This window comes from Dunckerocampus dactyliophorus, chromosome 15 (genome assembly GCF_027744805.1).
Source record: "Dunckerocampus dactyliophorus isolate RoL2022-P2 chromosome 15, RoL_Ddac_1.1, whole genome shotgun sequence".
Lineage (NCBI taxonomy): Eukaryota > Metazoa > Chordata > Actinopteri > Syngnathiformes > Syngnathidae > Dunckerocampus > Dunckerocampus dactyliophorus.
In genome coordinates this window covers 24681018-24697038 of record NC_072833.1, presented here as the reverse complement: position 1 = coordinate 24697038, position 16021 = coordinate 24681018, and the positions used below count along the sequence as shown (strand labels likewise).

The following is a 16021-nucleotide window of genomic DNA, read 5'->3' as shown; positions in this document are numbered from 1 at the left end:
TAATGTAGTTCTTGGTCGTAACGATGTTAATAATAACAACAATGTCGCTGTAGCTTGCAGGTCATGCAGGTCACATGATGTAAATGGAGCATTGTTTGCGCTTTTCGGAAGTTTTATCAGAAGGCATTATAGGCGTCTCATTATGTGCATTCTTAGCTGCCTCTTTTTATCTGTTTTTATATCTTCAGGACGTACGGAAAGGAGAAAGACGTGTGTGTTCATGTCTCGCATAAGGATTGTGGATTACAGGCAAAATTCCCCCCGAAAAAGTACACTTATCCTTTAATAAATCCACCAAATCCAAGAGAAACTGCAGTGCTCTTTGACCAGTTGCATCTCAGGGGACATCTTCACTCTCATTTGAGAGCCTCTCTGTTTCAACCACGACGTAAGGACGTGACATCGGCGCAAGATGGCGGCTACCTGTTTGTTCGGCTACATTGGCACTAGCTTCCACAGCCAATCCAGCCTCAAAACTTGAGGTGAGCACAGGTTCATCCGTGATGGCAAGTTGTTACTGGAATGTCAACAGGCAGTATGGATTATGTAGACACGTGTCTCTCTCGCCTGCTAGCCTGACGACCAGGCTAAAGGCTACACCGTGACTCCCATTCCATCTTGTCATTCGTTATTGGTGAGTAGCTATATATTTTCTACTTGAAATGTGTTTCATAAGTGTGTGGGGTTGGACAGTGGCAATCGAAGAGAGAAGGGGAGGGTTCTGGAGCTGAATCTAATCTAAAAATTACGACGCACACTTTTATTACAAATGTTGATCCAAAATCCAAGGAGAATGCCAACATCAAGCGAGCAGTGAGTTTTTCACGGGCGTGTCACTGACTCACAATTTTTCGCCATTTGCAGGTATCTACCGTACCCGGATTTGGTTTATTTTTCTGGTATTTAATTTTCTTGTATAATTTCCTGCCTTTTTTTTTTTTTACAGTTTAGCTAACGTTTTGGTATTATACGTGTAAAAACAGTTGGGAATGTCGTGCTAGCGTCCACAACTTCGCCTTCGCTCATCCAGCGATCCAACGAAAGTCTTCCAAGACACCGACAAAGAGTCCGTTCTGAGTGAGCGTTCGCTCACTGCAACTTCTTCCGAGCCAGCAGGGACAGCTCCTTGGCCTTCTGCCTCTTCAGCTTCTTCTTGATGAGGAGCAAGTCGATGTAGACGATGCGGTCCAACACGGCCGAGGCGCACAGGATACCGCCGTGCAGCGCCCCGGCGATGCCGCAGCTGAACACGTCTTGGCCTGGGAGACACAGAAAGCTCTTAATCAGTCAACTGTGCTCACGTGCTAATGCTAATGTTAACGCTAGGGTGGTGTTTACGTGTTTACCAGAGATGTAGAGGTTCTTGACAGGAGTGTGACACCGGTTCCTCGCCACCGCCTCTGCTTGGAAACGCTCCAGGTTGTGCTCGGCCGAGTACATGGCGCCTCGCTGAGCGCCCAGGTAGTGCATGTTGGTCAGCGGGGTGGCCACGTCCTGGAAGACCAGCTGGAGGACAAACAATCCCAATCATCGTAAAGAAAGGACAACAATGAAGAAGCTGGCGACTCACCTTGTTTCTGATGTTTGGGAACAACTGACAGGCCCAGTCAAAGAGTTTGTTGGCAAATCTCATTTTGTAGTTGAAGTAGCCATCGCCCCGCTTGCGGACGGTGGTGTCCTTCCACTCCTCAAACCATTCATACTTCACCATCGTCAGTATGGTCATACAAGACTTCCCTGTGGACGTCAGTGCATGTGTTTGGTGTGAAAATGTCTTCACAAAATGTCCCATCATCACTAATGTTAATGTTGTTTCGTACCAGGGTGTCTTATTTTGGCTTCTGGGTCTTTGGACGACGGCATTGTGATGAACATCATGGGTATGTTGTCCGGTGCTTCCTCTTTGCTCAGTGCAAAAAAGTCCTCCATCCTAAAACAAGGACAGAAGTAAAATGGGGCTCATTCGGGCAGTCATTGCTGGGTTTTTGCTCTATCTAGAGGACACAACAGGAACTACAGGCGGCCATGGTAGACCCTGTGCTAAGAGTAGCTTTTTGGCGCTTTTCCTGTACAACAGCACCCCCTTGTGGTCACCCAGCATTTCAACAAGTAACATTAACAGTTTCTGTACGCACGATTTGTCCATGTCGTTGTTTTTGAAGAGCCAAAAGTTGGTGGACACTAGACCCAGGTCCTCCTCAGTACCATCGAAACCAGAAAAGACCAAAAACGAACCTCTGCCGTGCTTCATCATGTTCAGCCTCTCCTGGATGTCTGGAAAGCAGATAAAAGTTCACAATCAACATAAAGTATTCATGTAGAAACAAGTTCAGTTTTTTTGGATCTCACCTGGCTTGACTTGGATCTCAGGAGGGAGAAGTTTCTGGAAGGTGGTGAAGATGCCGCAGTTTGAGACCACCACAGGAGCGTGGATCTCTACTTCATCTCCACCTTTCCTCACCTTCACCCCTGGTACCACGATGAAGACTTTAGTCCACAATGATCTCAGCTTTGTGACAAAAGAGTGTCCCGGTTGTTACCGTAAGCTGCCCCCTCGTCGTCGACAAGGATCTGTGAGACAGGAGCTCTGACCAAGCAGGTTCCTCCATGTTTCTGGATGGTGCGGATGATGTTGAAGGCGATCTCACTAGCGCCACCTTTGGGGTAGTAGGCACCTCGTTTGTAGTGATGAACCAGGAGGGCGTTGATCAGAATACTGGAGTCCTTTGGAGGCACACCTGAAATGTAAAACACAAGACAACACACGCGTCAATTATTAAAAAAGCGAAATGTTCCCGAAAACTAAGGGAAAATTAGGGAAACTCTAATCTTTCAAAGAGAAAACGGGGCGTGCGGGTATAAAGTCCCGACTGCCTCCTGTGGTGCAACCGTGCTCTGCGTTATTGTACTGGCGTGTGTCTTTTATTTTGAAGGGCTGGCTGTTACGGCTACAGGATGTATTACGCGGATGTTGGTCGACTATTGCCGATATGACCGGAAGTCTGCTTTTTTAAAAATGAAAGTAAAGAAATACAGGAAACTATTAAAACGGGAGGTTGCCGGGGAAAAAAGCTTTGTTGTTGTTAGCTTAATGGATACACTTGTTGGCAACTTCCGCCTTTAGTTTAAGCCACACCCCCGTGGACTGACCAATCACAGAGCAGCACAGATCAGGCCTCAGTCTCCCATAGGTCCGCCATTCACTTGGTGATGTTGGAAAACATGTTTTCCTGATGTTTTTTGTTATTTTAAGAAGTAATTATGGTTATCCACACAAGATGGAGAGCTTTGTTCCAAAAAATGCAAAGGAAGATTTGGATAAAAATTTAAAAATTTAAGTATGGTGTTGTTAAACCTGTGGATCTATCCAGAGTAAAAGTAGCTCATTAGCTAGTGAGCACATGCTAGCAATCTATCACTGAGTATAGCATCTAACAGGCATACAGTATTTTTCTTACTTTTTAATTGTTTGATACTATATAGTGTCCAAGGGTGAGTCATATTACTATTGAGAGTCATATTGTCTGACACTGGAAATATTTTGGTTACTGGCAACAGTATCCAAGTGGAGGCGGCTTCCAACTTTCCAGGTCGTACCATAGAATAGGTAGGAAAAGATGACATGGAGGTCTTTGTTGGTGGTCAGCGTGTTCACCAAGTCTGTAGCACACGTTCCAGACAGGCGGAAAACCGGCGAGACCAGGTCTGCGATTCCCGACTTCAACAGGAACAAGGACAGCCACTGTGGGATGAGCTTGAGGGTCGCCAGGTAGTGAGTCTTCTTGGCTGAGACCTGTTGGACAGTACAGAGCGTCCTCCACAGTGAGGACATTGTTTCCTTTGAGATGAACTAGCCGACAGGTTTTTACCTTCATGATCTGGAAGAAGGTCTCGATGGCCTCCTTGTCATCGGGAAATTGCTTCATGAGGTGAGCCTTCATCTCCGTTTTCCCCGAGAAGATGCTGTACTCCCGCTTGTCGTCCCCCAGGCCAATCTGGATGGTATCAAAGTGCTGGTTCAGCTCCTGGAACTCCAGCTGGCCCTCTGACAGCTGGTCAAAGATGATGCGGAGGAGGCTGTTCTCATGGAGCTGACCAATGTAGTGGAGGCCTGGAGGACGCATCACAGGTCAAACGCTGGAAAGCAAAGGTCTGACCAGGGCATATTTGGACTTGGTCCTTAGCATTAGCATTAGCCTACCAACATCAAACTCAAAGCCTTTCTCCACGTAGGTGTGACAGCAGCCTCCCGCCTGGTCATGCTGTTCTAGAACCAGAACCTTCTTGCCCGCCTTAGCCAGTGTAGCACCCGCCGCCAGCCCGCCGATGCCGCTGCCAATCACGACGACGTCCAGGTTCTGGGGAACCTTGTCGGGGCTGAAACCTGCACAAACGTGGGTTATGTAAGCGGAGACATGGGCTAGCGAGTCAATTCCAGACATCGTTAAAAAGAAAAAAAAAACCTGATCGCAATTGCATAATTGTCGGTGTGTTACAGTTTGAAGGTTGATGCAGTTTTATCTGGTTTCCTGCTGCTGTAAACCTTATTAGACGGTATCTGGAAAGTCGTAATTCAATTAAAGTAAAACACACAACGTCGTATTCGCGCGAGTTCGATGCGACCTAGCTAACGAGTCATTTAGATAACAGATATAGGTCAACTGAAAACCGTCTTGCGCAGTGAGCGAGCATGAGAAACACAGAATATTTTCCTCAATGTAGTTTTAAATATATATGAGCAATGTTCACTCACAAGCAGGACGCTAACTGCGTGTACCAATACATTGTCTTCCATGAAAAGCCAGGATATTTTCTGAGCTTTTTGTGTTGATGTGAAACACAAAGAAACATTATTTCTTTAGATCGCCCTTGTTTCTTCAGTTTATTGATCCATTTTAATGCCTGGTACAACTAAAGGTACATTTGTTTGGACAAATATAATGATGATAACAACCTTGATAGCAACCAAAATCACTTCAGTTCTTACAGGAATAGCTATAGCATTGTACTGCCAAAAAATGTAACTCTTTTGAGCTATTTTTGTTGTCATTGTCATATTTGTCAGGCATTACAATGAACAAGAAACTGAAGAAATAAGGGAGCTGTAATCATTTTTTCCATGACTGTGTGTGTGTGTGTGTGTGTGTGTATATATATATATATATACAATATATATATATATACAATATATATATATATATATATATATATATATATAATTCTTAAATATAAAATAAAAAAATAATATACATAACATTTTATAGAATTTATTACTATTATTTATTACAAATATTCATAACAATAATAATCTAAAATAAAATATTAAATGTTATTTAATGAAGATTTAGTCAAATATGATTTTACACAAAAAAAAGAATAAACGCAACACTTTTGTTTTGCCCATTTTTCAGCTAAACTCAAAGATGTAAAACTTTTTCTAGATACACAAAAAGGCATTTCTCTCTCAAATATCTTTTATAAATCTGTGTTGGCGATCTTTCATCATGATAGTCAGCTGTGGCATATCAAGATGCTGATTAGACAGCGTGATCATGGTGCAGGTGTGCCTTAGGCTGGCTACAATAAAAGTCCACTCCAAAATATGCAGTTTAACTGTATCCTTTCATTTCAGGGGCTTTTAAAATGATACTGGATCCCAGTGGGGCACTATAGTACATTTATTTCAATACAATACTCGATAAATAATAAAGTTGTGTACAGGGTAAATCTGCATTCTTCTCCTCTTGGCTGAAACGCTTGGATTCCTCAGCCTGCTCCCCCAACCAAGCTTAAAAATGGGGTCTAGGGTCAACTCTGACCCCAACATTTTAAACCAGTGGTGTCCAAACTGTCTCCAGTGAGGTCCACATCGTGAAAAATGAAAGGATGCAACTTTGCCACTTCTCTTAATATTTTGACTTTATTCTCATAAAATTACAGCTGTTTTTTCCATTCTTGCTGAGGTTTTTTTTATTTTTTATTTTCCAAGTATTTCAGCTTTCTTCTTGTAAATTTTCTTCTCATAATATTGGGATTTATTCCCATAATAGTTTGACTTTTCCCCCCAAATGAATTTCCCAAAAATTACAATTTTATTTTATTATGATTATGACATTAAATAAACAATGTATTTTTTCTGGAATGTTTCAACTTTCTGCTACTAAAATTATTTTATCATTCCTCATAATATCAGAATGTTATTCTTGTACAAATTATGACTTTTTCTTATTAGATTACAACTTTTTTACATAATATTTTGAGTTTATTTTTGGAAAAATTACTGCTTATTCTTCCATTTTTGCTAATTTAAAAAAAAGTTTTCTTGTTAAATTACATTTTTAGAATGTGCTGCGGGCCAATACAATAAACAGCTGTGGGCCACAAATGGCGCCCGGGCTGCACTTTGGACACCCCTGGTTTAAACGTATATATAAGCATGAAAAGTTGCAAATGTAGGATTGGACACCTTTAAATGTCGATTAGCGCACTGCGTCTCACTGAAAGTTTTCTTTGTAATGCTTTGTCAGTCTGGTATAGCTAAATAACCAAACCACATTAGTAACTTGGCTTTTGTTAACCGAAACGTGCCAACACCGAAGCAGTTTTTCCACATTGGAAATAATGTAAATCCAATTCCAGACACAAATATGACCAAAAAAGACATTTTATAGAGAATAATTCAAGTTTTACATGCAAAAAACAATGCAAACTAATCCGTACATCCTTTCTTTGGCCCCATGGCAGGTTATTTAGCAGTCACACTCAATTAAAAATGCACAGACGGTGAGTTAGCAACGCGTAGGGTGCTTTGTGTGGGCACTCGATTTTGCTGGACAATACAGTAAAGGGCAAACGGACTAGTTTGTTACGTGCAATATCGTACAAACACCGAGATGAAAATTTCCAGACGAAAACCGAATCATACGAAAACTGGGGCGTGTGCAAACTGAGGTTTGATTGCATTCAAAACAGCCCTCAGTGTGATACCGTCACAATAATAAAACTGCTGTTAAATTCATACATTTAATAACCAAGCTCAGGAAAGGCAGAATATTGGCGTGTCCAAAGTCCGGCCCGGGGGCCACTTGCATCTCGCAGCTCATTTTTTTATTGACACCCACTGATTTGCTTTACTTTGTCATATTACATGTGTAATACCTTGCTTGATGACTTTGTCCCTCTTCTTCTGGTCAAACTCTCGAGGCCCAGGAGGCCTGACCGCGTCCAAGGAGAAAGGACTGGGCTTCCCAAACAGGTACCAATAGGTGCCTCCCGCCCAGATCACCAGCCACGCTAAGAAGATGAAGAGCCACATTGAGAAGTGCAGCAGCGTCACAGTGACGAGGTAACAAGTTGAAGTGAAGTGAATGCTTGTCCCCTCCGAAGGATCCTTTTATGGCAGCCATGGGTCCCACGAGTGGGGGGGGGCTTCACATGTAACCGCATTCATGTCACAACAAGCAATAAAGATAACAAGACGTGTATTTTGTTTAGGACTTTTACACCGTTATGGCTCACACATAGCTTCTTTTTTTAATGATCAGATGATCATTTCATATTTGTATCATTTGTATACCTGACTTTTCCTTAAAGAGACATTTCTAACTATTAAGCTTGATGCCTGGGAGAGTTGCAACACATTTTGTTATGATTTTAGGACCCGGCACGCTAGATTAGCTCTACCCTCAATGCCGCTTATCTGATAAGGCAATTAAGATAAGCAACACATTCTGCGTGAGTCAGACTAGACTTTATACACTCAGCGTTCAACTTTACCACAAATAATAAATAATATCGCTGCACAATAAGGAAGCACTGTTGTACACCCAATGACATATTTATCATCACTTTAATCACTTTTCAATCACTTTATATACTGTTAAATTACTACTTCAATCAAAACAGAGCTTCATATCATCATCACCCTTTGTAAAGGCAGCATTTTTCATCCACAACAATAAATATGAGGAAGAGTAGTTAAAGATCATATGCTAGTTAAATATCTTCTGTATGGCAGAATTACAGCTGATTTTAATCATATACTGGTCAAAGATCCTTTATATGATTGGGCTACTGCAGAATCTATTGCAAAAAACCCACTCAAAGATCCTCTATATGACAAAAAAGCAATCTGCTGTTTTTAAGCACCTACAGTAAAAAAAAAAAAAAGCTCATCAAAGATCCTCTATATGACAGAAGCAATCTGCTGTTTTTAAGCATCGACAGCAACAAAAATGTAGTCAAAGATCCTCTACATGGCAGGACACTGCTGTTTTTGAGAATCTACTGCAAAAAGGATGGTCAAAGATCCTACTGCAAGGACTACTGCTGTTTTTAAAAACCTATTGCAAAAAAAATGCTAGTCAAAAATCCTCTATATGATGGAAGAAATCTGGCGTTTTGAAGTACCTACTGCCCAAATGCTAGTCGAAGATGTTCTATACGGCAGCAGTGTTCCTGAGGAAAAACAACAGGACTATTGCTGTTTTTAAGAACCTTTGCAAATAAAATGCTAGTCAACAATCCTCTATATGACAGGAGTGCTCTGCTGTTTTTAGTCATCTATTGCAAAAAGGCTGGTCAAAGATCTTCTATATGACAGGGGCGCTCTGCTGTTTTTCAGGACCTACTGCAAAAAGCATGGTCAAAGATCCTCTGTATGACAGGAGTGCTCTGCTGTTTTTAAGCACCTGCTGCCAAAATAAGTGTGTCAAAGACCTTCTATAGCAGGGGTCGGGAACCTTTTTGGCTAAGAGAGCCATCAAAGCCACATATTTTAAAATGTATTTCTGTGAGAGACATGTAATATTTTTTAACATTGAATACAACTAAATGCTTGCATTTTTAAGCAAGAAAAAATATTTTAGAATATAATAAGTCTCTGAATTCATTCTTTTTAATAACATTGGTATACTGAAGCTATCCAATAATAAATAAAATACTTCTTACCATTAGTGAGACTTCTGGTGATTCATGGTTTTGCAGCGTACTCCATGTCTTTTCTTCCCACCATCTTCTTCCTCAGAAGGGTCGGCTCTGCAGAATTAGCTAGCTGACTATTTGATTAAAGGAGGGAAGTTTACTTCTTGGCATCTCAATGACCCGAGCAGGCTACTGCATTACGCAGTAATAATCAGTTTTGGTGTCCGACCCAAAAAATATCAGAAGGACAGCTGGCATGGGCAATGGCAAAATGGATGGATGGATTAAAATGCATCAGAAAGTTTTAGATTTTGAATGTTATGTTTAACACTGTGATGTCCACAACGGTTTTTCTCTAAAATGTCAGTGAATTAATTTTTTTAAATAAATCAATTTGATCATGTTAGGAAATGTCTGAGAGCCAGATGCAGTGATCAGAAGAGCCGCATCTGGCTCCTGAGCCATAGGTTCCCTACCCCTGTTCTATAGGATGGGAGCGTTTTTCTGTTCTTAAGAACCTACTACAAAAAGGTTGGCCAAAGATCCTTTCTATATGACAGGAGCGCTCTGCTGTTTTGGGGCAGAAAATTGCAAAAAAGGCTAGTCACAAATGTGGAAAGTGGGAAGGTCCATGCCCCGTATGACAGTGTGCAGAATTATTAGGTTTTAGGTCTTTTCTTTAGGCAAAAAGCCCAAAAAAGACATGCAAGCTTAGAAGTTACACCTTCTGTCATGTAACAGCAGCATTAAAAACTAGCAAAATGTTGCCCAAAATGTAAACAAGCGCACCAGGCAATAGCCTTCAACACAACCTTTGGCCCTATAAGGACAGCAGGGACCGTCGGGAGTTAAGTAAGGCCGTCATTCCACACCATAAAAACCTACAAGTGGGTCATTCCAGGCCCGGGGATGGACTCCAAGTTGTAAAGGTGCTGATGCAACGTGTGTTACTCAAGGCCACAGTACTAATGCGTTCAAAACTGCACCTAGTATACTCAAGTAACATATTTGAGTACTGCAAGATAAAAAAAGTGAAACAGTGCAGGACTTTGCATAAAATGTTGCCATCTTGGCTACGTAGCGGAAGGGGAGGGACTAACAAATGTACTCGCTAGCAGGAAAAAGTCACAACAAACAATTATTGGACAGTTGTGACGTGAGGGGGAAAAAAGCAGTCACATATTTTATGGGGTGATACGAATGTTGGCGAAAATGGTCTGTCGAGTGGTTGCAGTTCATCATTAAAAAGAAGCGTGTAAATATTGCCTGGTCTTTAAATATATATAAGTTGTATATACTGTCTGTATATACACCAGGGGTCTCAAACTCGCGGCCCTAGACATGGAGGAGTAGTGTAAATGCTATAAAAAATATTTATTTTTGATATGATTCTATTTTATAGCATTGATCTACTTGAGAGACATGCAATGTTGTGTTTTCTGAATGAGTTTAAAATAGCTTTACTGTTTTTCAGACACCAAAACTAAAATCCTGTTTACACTTATGTTGCTAAAACATCCTCATTCTTTTTGTACCATTGCTGCTTGTAGTCTGGTTAAAATATGCTGCAAAAATTCCACCCCTTTTGTATCGCTTGTCTTCATTAGGGTCATGAGTAAGCTGGAGCCTATCCCAGCTGAATGTAGCAAAATACAAACTATGAAATGTATTTCTTTTTTTGTTTCACCCTATCACTGTATCGAGATATTATCATGATTGGGAGCCGTGCATCGCGTATCGTAACGTATTGTGGAGTACCCTGACATTCCCAGCCCTATTCCCAATACTTCATGCGGCCCAGCCACACACAACCAGACCCTATCTCCAGCGGCCCCCAGGTAAATTGAGTTTGGGACCCCTGATATGTACAGTAGTGTGAAAAAGTGTTTGCCTCCCTCCTGATTTCTTATTTGTTTGCATGTTTGTCACACTTCAACGTTTCAGATCATCAAACAAATTTAAATATTAGTCAATGACAACACAACTGAACACAAAATGCAGATTTTAAATGAAACTGGAGAAAAAAAATCCAAACCTGCATGGCCCCCTAAAGCTAATAAGTGGTTGGTCCCCCTTAGCAGCAACAACTGCAATCAAGCGTTTGTGATAACTTGCAATGAGTCTCTTCCAGCGCTGGGGAGGAATTTTGGCCCACTCGTCTTTGCAGAATTGTTGTCATTCAGCCACACTGGAGGCTTTTCCAGCATGAAGCGCCTTTTTAAGGTCATGCCACAGCATCTCAATAGGATTCAGGTCAGGACTTTGACTAGGCCACTCCAAAGTCTTCATTTTGTTTTTCTTCAGCCATTCAGAGGTGGACTTGCTGGTGTGTTTTGGATCATTGTCCTGCTGCAGAACCCAAGTTGCTTTCAGCTTGAGGTCACCAACAGATGGACGGACATTCTCCTTCAGCAGAATTCATGCTTCCATTTATCACAGCAAGTCTTCCAGGTCCTGAAGCAGCAAAACAGTCCCAGACCATCACACTACCACCACCAGATTTTACTCTTGGTATGATGTTCTTTTTCTGAAATACGGCGTTACTTTTACGCCAGATGTAATGGGACACACACCTTCTAAAAAGTTTGACTTTTGTCTCGTCAGACCACAGAGTATTTTCCCAAAGGTATTGTGGATCATCAAGATGTTTTCTGGCAAAATTGAGAGGAGCATTAATGTTGTTTTTGTTCAGCAGTGGTTTTCGTCTTGGAACTCGTTTTTGCTCAGAGTCTTTCTTATGGTGGAGTCATGAACACTGACCTTAACTGAGGCAAGTGAGGACTGCAGTTCTTTGAATGTGGTTGTGGGGTCTTTTGTGACCTCCTGGATGAGTCGTCGCTGCGCTCTTTTGGTTGGCCGGCCACTCCTGGCTGGAGTCCCAAGGCTTTAGAAATGGATTTTATAATTTTGTAAAAAGGCAAAAAAAAATGATCTTTTTAAATTAATTTCCAAAATGTAAATACAAATTGATTTTGTAAAAAGACTACTAAAACGTACAGTATATCTATATTAACATATAAGGCTCCAGCATACCCACAACACTAGTGAGGACAAGCATTATAGAACATGGATGGATAGATAGACATTAACATAGATAAACTATCAAAGAGGCACCTTGGATCCTTGGATTTTTTTTTGCATGCAACCCTCGGTGGAAACAGTGTGGACAACCCTGAAGTCCACAGTGTACTCAGTATAATTACTGAAGTGTACTGACAAATGTGTCATTTTTGTTAGATAGCAGTTGCAGACAATTTTGGATTAGTTGTGTGGCCTCTTGGATTTGTATAAGCCACGATCGTTTCTGCCTAAACTACAAAAACATGGCACACTCCTGCCTGGAAAGACACAGCAGAGAAAGGACAAGGAGACTCGACAGGAACAGGAAGTCAGACAACCTAAGGTAATGGCTCCAAAAACTCTATAGTAATAATAATAATAATAACATAATGTCATTTTGCAACTGAATTGCTGTTATATCAAGTATAAAATAATAAAAGATACACTATAAGTACCCCAGCTACACCCTCTGATGGACGTAGTGGGGCACTGCAAGTAACTGACCTGAAAAGACTACAGTAATTGGATGGAGAGAACCGGTGACCTAAAGCAGGAAGTGTCGCCGTGGCAACACATTGCTGCTGCTGCAAGGAAATCCTATTAGACGTTTAACGTAAGCACTTAACCTGCTTTGGGCGTCACATGAAAAGAGCAACATAGACAGAAAAAAGAAAATTCAGGGCACGTTTTTGTTGACGCTATTTGCATTTAATTACAAATTGACAAACATTAACGTACACACCGCTGACCTAACCAACACGTCCGAACCGGCTACTGTACACGTCTTCTGCAGGAGTTCTACACCGGAACCTCTGGTAGAAAACGCTCCCACTGTGCTATGTGACCACGCAGCCCCCCTTGTCGCCCTTGTAGGGGTTCTTGTCATCGGGGACGCCCTTGATGAGCGGATCGTTGGGCAGCAGCCCCTCCACGTAGGAAATGGTGTCTGTGCAGTTGGCACCCACCTGCTCACAGAAAAGAGAGCATTAATTGACATTTCACAGTGGAAAGAAAGAGAATACATGCAACTTTTTCACAAGAAAATGTAGAAGTAGCAGAAGTAGACCCACCGGTGTCCTTGGCGTGCTTACTTCCTTCTTCAGCTGGTCCAGCTCCATTTTCAGGATTTCTTTATCGGACATATCCCGAGCCATCCTGGCTGCAGAGAGAAAATCAACATCCTCGACTCGTATGACAACTTAACTGGTATGATAACTTTATCATCACAAGCAGGAATATTTACCTGTTGAATGGCGGGATCCCCAACAAGCAGAGAAAAAAAGTGTCCTAAGAGCTCATGGACTGTCCTGGTGGCCCGCTGGTCTACTCCTCCTCCTCACACTGACTGACTTCCTCTTGTCCCACTGCTCTTCATCCCGGCTCATCCCCCGGCTTGGACCTGATGTCACCAATCCCCCGTGATTGGATTAAACAATCAGGAGCCGTGACTTAGTGAGGAGGAAGTGGAGAGGACGCAGATATGCAGGACACAGAGCGGAGAAAGTGTTCCCGAAAAATATTTTCAGTATAGGTTCACTGAAGATGCTAAATCAGGGGTGTCCAAAGTGCGATCCGAGGACCTGTTCCGAAATGAATAAAGATGTGTGATCCCTCGTTTGTAGCGGTTCATTGGTTCCAGACCTGACTGCCATAAATGAATTTCCGCGATGCAGGATTCAATGTTAATAAATTGAATATTTTGGTAGTTAGAGCACAGAAAACCTGTTTATGACTTTATAAATACGCTTTTTAACATTATTAGAGCCCTGCAGACATGAAGTAACACCTATAGTCACCTTTACGCTCACATGTTTACAACACATTGCTCAACTCTTGTGCTGCCAGACTGTTAGCCTCGAATTTATTTCTTCTGAACTAAAGAAGCCTAAAACTTACCACTTCCACATGGAATGGGAGGATAATGCCATGGCTGACTTCATGACTTCATGACTTCATGACTTCATGAAGTGTTGAAGGAAAAGTGCACTTTAAAAAAATATATATTGCCCATCCTGCTGCAATCCTGAGACATGAACACACACGTCTTTCTCTTTTCTGTGAATTCTAAAGATATAAAAACAGACTAAAAAGAGGCAGCTAATAGTGCACGTTATGGGACGCACCTATTCCACCTATAAAGCCTTCTGAAAAAAACCTCCAAAAAGCGCCAACAATGCTCCATTTACATAATGTGACCTGCATATTAACCAAGCTACAGCCACATTGTTAATATTATTGTTATTAACATTGTTACACCCAAGAACTACGTTACCGGCGTAGTGACACCTCGCCACACCACACAGACTAGCTACTAACAAACCAGCTAGCGAGTAGCTTCACCACACACTCGCTCACAATGCCTCAGGTTGCTAACAAAAGGTAACGCTACATATTGGAGCTGCCACCACTGCTACTGTGTTTTTGTTTTACACTACATGCCAGGTGTAGTGCCCAGGAAGGAAGTTCCACTAATTCTTAAAATGAGCAAAATACTGTAACTATTACATGCTATCATGAATGTACCTGTAACTACATGCTCACAGCATGTACAGTGGTGCCTCGGTTAACGTCCGCCCCGGTTAGCATGTTTTTTTGGTTAAGATACAAAAATTTTGCAGAATTTTTGCCTTAGCTTGCGTTCGCTCGCTTGTTTATGTCAGATTTGCTGCGCTAGAGATACATGATGTAACAAAATACATGGACCGCACCGAGACAAGGGTGCAAGGCCTCCGAATTTTACAGTTTAAAGAGAAGACCGTCGTCATTTCAGAGGCGACTCCGTCATCGACTGTGGTGCACACACACATACTGTACATGCATACACATCTACAGTTCCCGCGTAACAGTCTATCAACCCAGCGGCACATGGAGAGTGACACTCTGTGTTTCTGCCTGTCTCATTTTACATCCATAACAGCATTCAACTTAGCGTAGCATGTTCACGGCATCCCAGCGCACTTCGGCAACATCATTGCCGGCAGCAGTTGTTGTTTTTTTTTTTCATTTTCTATATTAAACGGCGGTGTACATGTTTGTTGGTTCTAGAACGTTGATATTTAGTTTGATATATTTTTTACATTTTTGCAAATTGTGTTAATTTGTTAATTGATGGTTTGGGGGGGAGGGATCTAACAAAAATAGGTAAAATCGATGTTAAATGTTCACTCGTCCATTCATTTGTGATTATTTTTGCATCATTTTCTGCATGTAAAACGATAATTATTATTTATAAAATGTTGGGGTGTCTGGAACGGATTAATTGGATTTACATGATCTTCTATGGGAAAATTTGGTTTGGTTAGAGTCCGTTTTGGTTTGAGTTGGACCTTCTGGAATGGATTAATGATGTAATAATGAGGCACCACTGTATATAAAACCATAAAACTTTGTTGGAGGTTTTTGGAGGCATTTTAACAGGGATAATAGGTGTCCCATTACATTAATTAGCTGCCTCTTTTCATGTGTTTTTATGTCTTTAGAACACACAGAAAAGAGAAAGACGTGTGTTCATGTCTCACATAAGGATTGTGGATGATGAGGAAAAAAAAGTGCACTTTTCCTTTAAGGAAATGTCAGGTAATGTCTCACCAATGTTTTGTGTCATTACTGCCGCCAAGTGACCAGAATACTACATATCACTTGTATTTCAAAATGTTTTGACCAATAATAGACCATGGTCTACCACCAAACAGCCATCATTTATTCATTCATTAATTGCTGAAAAAAACGCGATATTGCGAGGGACGACTTAATTTCCTTTGTCGGCTAACACAACGCTACAATGTAGATTTTTTTTTCAAATAGCTTAGCATATATTGACCTACATTAGATTAGTTTGAGTACAAAATGTACTCATATTTACATTTTTCAATATGCAGCTCTAACTGGAAAAAGTTTGGACACCCCTGTTCTAAATGGTCTGTAATGCTTTCCAAAAACATTAAGCCCACTGAAGCCTAAGTGTATCCATAGTTTTTGCAGTATGACAATTGATCCCGTTGTCACCTTGTAAGCCATTTTACAGGATCTGGGTTAGAGT

The 16021-nt window shown here is 41.4% G+C and overlaps 2 protein-coding genes across 2 annotated transcripts; both read right to left on the bottom strand.

Annotated features, from left to right (window-relative positions):
- Positions 1–200: 200 nt before the first annotated feature.
- si:ch1073-13h15.3 (inactive all-trans-retinol 13,14-reductase) lies at positions 201–7315 on the bottom strand. Its single transcript, XM_054752878.1, has 11 exons — positions 7159–7315; positions 4202–4384; positions 3870–4111; positions 3598–3793; positions 2541–2738; positions 2350–2469; positions 2136–2274; positions 1821–1930; positions 1571–1737; positions 1347–1506; positions 201–1259 (listed from the first exon to the last, which is right to left on the bottom strand). Exons 1-11 carry the CDS (start codon positions 7313–7315, stop codon positions 1090–1092), a joined length of 1842 nt encoding a protein of 613 aa, XP_054608853.1. The 3' UTR covers positions 201–1089.
- A 5353-nt stretch (positions 7316–12668) lies between these two features.
- gngt2b (guanine nucleotide binding protein (G protein), gamma transducing activity polypeptide 2b) lies at positions 12669–13364 on the bottom strand. Its single transcript, XM_054753127.1, has 3 exons — positions 13226–13364; positions 13053–13141; positions 12669–12947 (listed from the first exon to the last, which is right to left on the bottom strand). Exons 2-3 carry the CDS (start codon positions 13134–13136, stop codon positions 12819–12821), a joined length of 213 nt encoding a protein of 70 aa, XP_054609102.1. The 5' UTR covers positions 13137–13141; positions 13226–13364; the 3' UTR covers positions 12669–12818.
- Between the last annotated feature and the right edge of the window lie 2657 nt (positions 13365–16021).

Coding starts and splice junctions, on each gene's coding strand:
- si:ch1073-13h15.3 (XM_054752878.1), bottom strand. CDS start 7,315: ATGTGGCTCTTCATCTTCTTAGCGTGGCTGGTGATCTGGGCGGGAGGC. Junction 3,794..3,869: donor CCTTCTTCCAGATCATGAAG/GTAAAAACCTGT, acceptor ACTGTCCAACAG/GTCTCAGCCAAGAAGACTCA. Junction 2,275..2,349: donor TGAGATCCAAGTCAAGCCAG/GTGAGATCCAAA, acceptor TCTGCTTTCCAG/ACATCCAGGAGAGGCTGAAC.
- gngt2b (XM_054753127.1), bottom strand. CDS start 13,136: ATGGCTCGGGATATGTCCGATAAAGAAATCCTGAAAATGGAGCTGGAC. Junction 12,948..13,052: donor TAAGCACGCCAAGGACACCG/GTGGGTCTACTT, acceptor TTCTGTGAGCAG/GTGGGTGCCAACTGCACAGA.